Here is a 7,298-nt window from a genome sequence, read left to right as displayed (position 1 = left end):
TTTCAAAAAATTTACACTTTGAAATAATGATGTTAATAATGTTCAATGATAAAAGAATCACCCGGTTTATTATAATTTTTTATTATAATCAGCCAAACTAGAAAATTTAGAAAAATATCCACCTAAATTAATATTCATAACCAGAGCTATTCATTTAACGCACTAATAAAGATAAACTGTTGAGAAAAAATATAATTAACTTAAATGCAATTAAAATGGCAAGCTAGGCATTAAAATATACTCTGTAAATCCTAACCTAATATCAGAATATGCAAATAAATTAATAATAATGATAATTCAAAATGAAAAAACTTTTGTTCAAAAAAATAAAAATTGTTGAGCAAATTTTATAATTTTTATCAAGAATGGTGGTATAAACTACCCATAACGGTATACAAATATTATTCAAGTCATATAATAATATTCTGTTTAAAAAATATTTTTTTTTAAATCTCATATTACCTGTATAAAATTATGTTTAAAACTTATTATTAATTACTGTAGGTCACGTTTTTATTTCTACCTATGACTGTACTAAATTTTCAAAAAATTAAATCATCAGTTTTCAACTTTGATTATAAAATACATAAAAAATTATACTTTTAATAAATACCTTTTAGTTTGTCTACAAGAGGGGAAGAATAATTTTTAGGAGTATACATATAATAAAAAAAAAACATTTAATTATCTAATATATTTTTACATTTTTAATTTTTAATTTTTAAACTTTTAATAAGAACATTTTTATTTAGTAAATCACACATTTTTTTAACTTCATCATTAAAATTTGAATAGGTAAAATCTTGAATATAAAATTAATACAAAATTATTACAAATACATTTCATGAAAAATTTCTTTTCATAACTTAAATTTTAATACCACGTACAAAAATTAAATTAAAACTTAGACTTTAGATATCTACTTTTTATTTCTATATACAATTTTTAAAACTTAATAATTTCTCAAAGAAGTATGATATTTCAATATGCATATAGATAAAATATCAAAAATCCAAAACTAATATAGATAATTCCATATATTTTTTATGTCTTACATTTTCCATAATTATTTTATATTCAGGTTAAATAAATCTGGTATAAGGAAAGTGACAGTAAGTCGAAAAGACTTAGTGGGACCGACATTGAGCATTTCGAACATATTAGTGCACGAGAATTTCAAATCACCAGTTTCTAAAAGCGCACCAGAAAACAACGATTTAGGTAAATAGTATTATATTAAAATGGGTTAATCAACATTTATCTCAATTTACCGGAAATATTATTTAGCTCTAGCTAGTTTGACTGTTCCGCTCGAGGGTCAAGCATGTACTCCATGTTTCAGCCAAAAGAATACCGTAACGAATGAAGTATGCAAGACTTCTCAAAACCCTAATTTTAAGAATACAGTGAAATCATGTTCGTATACATTAAAATATTAAAAGGAAATATTGTAACTATATCAAACATTTAATTTCAGCCGAAAACTGTGAAGGTCGGGTACAACTACGAAAGTTGATTAGCAATCCATACATAATACTGCCGTGCAATCACTGGAGGATGCAATACAACGTGAGTATACGTGAATTTAGCCACGCGAGGCGTCACATTTTTTTGTTCATTTAAAGAGTAACATTTGGTTAAACAATATTGATTATCCCTCTTGTGATCAAAAATATGATGTTAAAATAATGGTATATGTATGATATACATGATACATGTATAACATGTATAACATGTATCATTGTACATTTTAATAAAGTAATAAGTAGATGAAGAATATCGCACAAAAAAATACAATAAATATAATTTTCTCTGAAACACTGTAGATTTTGTTAAATACTGTTTTAGTAGTATTGAAGAAATTTAAACAGAAATCGTAAGAAATTTAAAATAATAATGTAAAATACTATTGTAGCGATTAGATTATTTAAACTCGATTAAACATATACCTATCATTCCAGTAAGTTAATGCAAAAAAACTGTAAAACTAGAAAACGTTAATTTTACAAAATACAATTAATACAAGCGGTCAAAGAAAAAAAGATGAAAATTACTTACTATACTTTGACATAAAATAAACTGAAAGGATTACTTTTAATTTATTTAGTAGGTACCTATACAGTGTTTTGAATCAATGTAAGTTTAACGAGAAAAGTACTATGGGTGTATGAGTTTTCGTACCTCTAGTCATGAAACGAAGTAGAGAAAGTGACAAGCAATACAAAATATTGTAATAAAAAAATATTCATAAAAGCGTATATCTTTATTAGTGCATTATTTAATAAAATATTATATTATACAGGGGTGCAGTGTAAAATAAATTGAAATTAAAGAAAATAATTATTATGAGTGGACCCATATCTAGAACCTATATAGAATATTAAAATTAATTATATTTTCAATAATAATTTAATTTGTTAAGCTGAAGAGTGAAGAGGAATACATTAAGAGTCAATCATTTTACATGTAAAAATAAAAACAATTTAAAAATGAATCGAATTAGATATTTAAAGAAAAATTAAATCGAGACAAAACCAGATATTGTGTTATTTTATGTCTTCATGTAGAATACTCAAGAATATTTACGATAAGAAAAATATATAACATTTTTATGTTTAGAGTTATAAGAATTATAAAATAATACTAAATAGTGAATAAATAATGGATTGTAAACATTGATAAACAGAACGATCTACCTAGGTCCTAGAGTATAAAACGATGTCCGTACAAGTATGCATTATAGCACAAATAAAGAATAATATCTAAATAACTACTTTTATTATTACACTAATCGATATTATTGTTCTGAAACATGCACCAGGATAAAAATTATATTATTTTTCTTCTTACTAGGTACCTTATAGCTAAAATGAAACTGTGTTTGACTTTTGCAGCAAGAAGGGCGACTAGGAAGCAGCCTGTGGTGTGACGGTAAACTGGCTGGAGTCCAAACTGGCGTTGGCGTAGGGTCGTTGATTTATACGCCAGTGAATGAGTACGCCATGTGGATATCCGATAACAAGAGGTAAAAACTTGTTGTTGATTTCCGGGTAGCGAGTGAGCTTGGGATGGAAAAATCGCAATATCATACGTATCAGAATTACACATGTCATATTATAAACACTGCTATAAGCTTGAATTGAAATAGCACATTAAACTTGATTTTATAAGTTTTATTTTCATATATCCAATGCTATAAGTCGTAAGATAAAAATACCAAGATGTCTGATTAGACAAGAATATCATAAGGATGAATAATTTATTTGATATCACTAATTTCAAACGGGTCATTTTAGATACACAAACATTTTAATCTCATGAAATGAAAGTAGTATTATACCACGTTAAGTATAGGTTAGGTGAAAATATATTTACTCAAAAATATACATTTTATACCTGTATTATGTCTTACTCCAAAAAAAAAAAATCAACAAATACTTTTATATTAATAAATAATATATAATATATATGTGTATTTTTTATAAATAATGAACACAAATAATATTTAATTAGGAATCTAAAATAAAAATATCCAAAACAATTGTTTATAACAGAGCTTTAATATCCTCCATTTTCACACATATAAATTTTTTCAGGATTGAAGAAAGAAGATGAACAAACAAGTTGATCAGATGAAGATTTTGTGTATTAAAAGACTGTGCAAATATTAAAATGTTAAATTAATTTCATATCTATTGTACGTAATTATTGATAAGTTTTTAGATTATAATAATTTATTATAATCGTATGTAATTTTATGATTTAATTTTAAGACAGTAAACATCCAAAAGAAAACAATTTTTCGTTGAATTTAAATCCACTTTCTGTTGCTGGGAGGTTTTTAGACTTATTTTAAACGCGTCAAAACTAACAAAAGATTATTTCTATCATAAGGGGTAAGATGGTTTTAAGTGTTATAACCTGTCTACACAATAATAGATCTTCTTTTTTTTTTAATAACTGGTAGGTATATTACACCTGGCTGGTTTAAATTATCAGAGATGTTTTTGTTCTGTACGACATTGGTTTTATTACCTGACAAAGAATATTACGGGGTTGGATACAAGGTCACTAACTGAGGGAATAACGAACGTTCTGATAGCCTTATGTCGTTATAATGATGTATATATAATTATATTTTCATATGATTATTTTATAATATGAAATAATATTCTTTTCGTTGTACAAAACTTAACGTTAATATAGCTTACAAAAATAAAAGCCATAAATAAACCGACCTAAAATTATATTTTAGTATTTATCGAAAGTTAAAGTCAAGTTATATTTTCACAGTTCCAATTTAACATTTTTATTTTTTATACAATTACTCCGATTCATTGTCAGGATTGTTTTCTTTGATTAGAAAATGTGTAATTCCATCCTACGAAGTATATAATTTATATAAGTTTATTTACATTTATAATTTTAATAGAATATGTTTGTTTTATTTTATATAAATAATATAAATGGCTGTATGAAAAATTATATATATAAATTATTTAAATTTATTTTTTTAAATTAAAACAAAAATATTTATGTCGATTTTTAATTGTTTAATGAATTATTTTATGAATATTTCATATTATTCAAATACTTTAGTATCCAATAAATATTATATTTTAAGAATTACAAGTGTAGGCGCCTACTCTTTTTAAAATTTAAAATTATAACACTAGTTTAATTTTATATCTTTAGCAATGTACAAATCAATAAGCTACGAAAATTGATCAAGCAAATGTACCGATCTATTTATAATTTTTAAATAAATATTAAGTATGAAAATATATCAATACGTGTAAATTATATTCATATTTTTGTTTTAGAGTTCTAAATAATTTGTTTTGATTAAATTAATAATTTTTTTTAAATTATAGAATTTATTTTTAAATGTCTTACCATAAAGAAATGACTATACTTATATTATTTAAAATCTACAGTGGGTGCTTGTCAGTATACTATTTTTTTCGATAGGTTTGATTATGTTAAGATCTAAATGTGACAGTGAAACTATTTGCAGAACATATCTATTGACTATTATACATACAGTAGTGTAGGTAATTAAAAAAGCCAGAGTTTATGGTAAAATAAATTATGTAAAATATAACGGAATTAAATACGACATTTTATATCGATACACCCTAGGTAGGTACATCAATCCATATAGATATTCATTTTTGTACTTATTAATAGTATATACTTATTATTTTATATAATCTATAAGCCAGCTAATTTTAATTTATATTTTACGTAGGTAAGTAGGTACATAATATGTACTTTTTTATTTCTCGTTAAGTCATCAAATGAAAGCTACTGTTTGTTCATTAGTAACTCTCGTACTTAATAGTTAATGCCTATATTTTTATATTCATAGTATGAAAATAAATAAATCTATTTTATTTATTTCAACTTTAAATCATTGTATTTTACATTTCATTAACACTAACAACTTACTACTTGGACATGGCAGGAGTTTTGACTGTTTTGAGTATTAAACTAAAGCTAACTTAACATCTGACAGAAATGTATCTACTAATAATTATATTATGTTGACATAATTCAAAATTTAAAATAATATTAGTTTAATAAAAAAAAAATGGTTGTTATTATTACTACCTACCTACTCCATACTCGTAATTCGTACTATTACATTTTAACTAAAATTAAATTTTCTATTTTTCATTTTTTGTTTTCTAGTTCAAAAATTTGACTTACCAAATCTGAAATCAACTTAAAATATCCTAATTGTATACCTACACAATAAAATTAAAAACTATCAAAGTTTTTAAACGTGTTTATAATAATTAATATTTTAAATATATAATATATACATACCTTACACATTTTAACTGGTATTTATTTCCTATTAAATTAAGTATTGATCATACATTTAATGTATGTATTATAAATGTTAACTACAAGTAGTAAGTACCTATGCTTGTTTCCAAATGTTACTCAATGAATATTACCTAAGAAGGAAAAAGAAAGTTATATTTGTTTTAATAATGTGCCTAGGTATTTACAATAATAAAATAATAATCGATGTAATATACAATATGCATTATACATATATGCGTATAACGTAGGTACACAGTAAATATGGAAAGTGAACATGTGTTCTTAAGTGTAATTTATGTTAGTCATAAGCATAAGTCATTGTTATGCGATCACTCGGTCACTCATCAACCGAATTTAATAGTACAGAAATTAACAGTACCAGAATAATTTTGTTACTTATATCTATTTTCTATAAAATATATATGCGTTTGTAAAGTTAACATTCTCCATTAAAAATATATCGGTTCAACAATTGAAAAAAATTAGAAGATCGTAGTAATTTCCGCGAACCGTGAATGTTGATTTGTAGTAATTTATTATAACTTAGGTAGGTACAACTATTTACTAGATTGATAGGTATTATACATTTTACAAAATTCAAAATTTAAAAAAAAAATAATAAACATGAAGTACCTATTACTTCACAATCACTTATCAGACCTGGTGATGCGTAATATTTTTACGTTGTGTAAAGTCATTGTATTCGACCAAATACAGACGGTTCTTAAATGCACTTGCAGCTGCAGAAATCAGTTATATAAAAACAGTCCAAGACGTAGATGTAGCCAAAACAACGATTACCCATAGTAAATTTGTATCGCATTTGTTTTGGCTGTTTCTCGCAATACCACCGAAAACTTGAAAACTCGTATACCACCCTGCAGAACTTTGAAACTAGAATACCACCTCGAGAACTTTAAATCGCAAATACGTGCCTATCTATTAGCTGCTGAGGCTGCAGTTGTATGCAATTCTAGTAAGTTGCTAATACTGTCTTTCGACCAAAACCATCGACGACGTGTCGACTTTACGCCACCACCTCATACGTATATATATATATATATACATTTTTTTTTACTGTTATTATTATCACCTTTATTGTTATATTTTACTGTAATAATAATATCATAACCATATTGTTATTATGATAATAACAACATGTACGGTTCGTGCGGTGTGTGACGTCACCTTCGGCGTCCTTGCCCACGGTCGTCCGGGGGATTCACTTTCTTTCGAGCCACCGGCTGCTCACAGACACAAGCGACGGCGGCGACTCGCACACGCCCGAGATCGGCCGCGACTCTCTCTCCTTCTCGCCGACCGCGCCACCGCCACTCACGTCCGCCGGAGCGATAGTATAATATTATACCTACCTTATACCAATCGCGCGGTCATCGCACGCACTGGAAACCCAGCGGACCGGCGCGGCGGGCGGGGGCGGGCGGCGTTTACTCCCACGATTT

The 7,298-nt window shown here is 26.4% G+C and overlaps 1 protein-coding gene across 1 annotated transcript in view; it reads left to right on the top strand.

The window, feature by feature from the left end:
• LOC100166829 overlaps window positions 1–4,417 on the top strand; it is an 8,195-nt gene extending 3,778 nt beyond the window's left edge. Inside the window, exons 4-8 of the mRNA XM_001951592.5 lie at window positions 1,082–1,221; window positions 1,288–1,416; window positions 1,478–1,569; window positions 2,895–3,025; window positions 3,597–4,417. Of these exons, the coding sequence (XP_001951627.2) occupies window positions 1,082–1,221; window positions 1,288–1,416; window positions 1,478–1,569; window positions 2,895–3,025; window positions 3,597–3,615 (511 nt within the window). The 3' untranslated portion in view covers window positions 3,616–4,417. The remainder of the gene's footprint in view (window positions 1–1,081; window positions 1,222–1,287; window positions 1,417–1,477; window positions 1,570–2,894; window positions 3,026–3,596) is intronic.
• Window positions 4,418–7,298: the final 2,881 nt, after the last annotated feature.

Source organism: Acyrthosiphon pisum, chromosome A1 (assembly GCF_005508785.2).
Source record: "Acyrthosiphon pisum isolate AL4f chromosome A1, pea_aphid_22Mar2018_4r6ur, whole genome shotgun sequence".
NCBI classification, from domain to species: domain Eukaryota; kingdom Metazoa; phylum Arthropoda; class Insecta; order Hemiptera; family Aphididae; genus Acyrthosiphon; species Acyrthosiphon pisum.
Note: the sequence above shows the minus strand (reverse complement) of the source record. Positions and strands in the feature narration are given on the sequence as shown.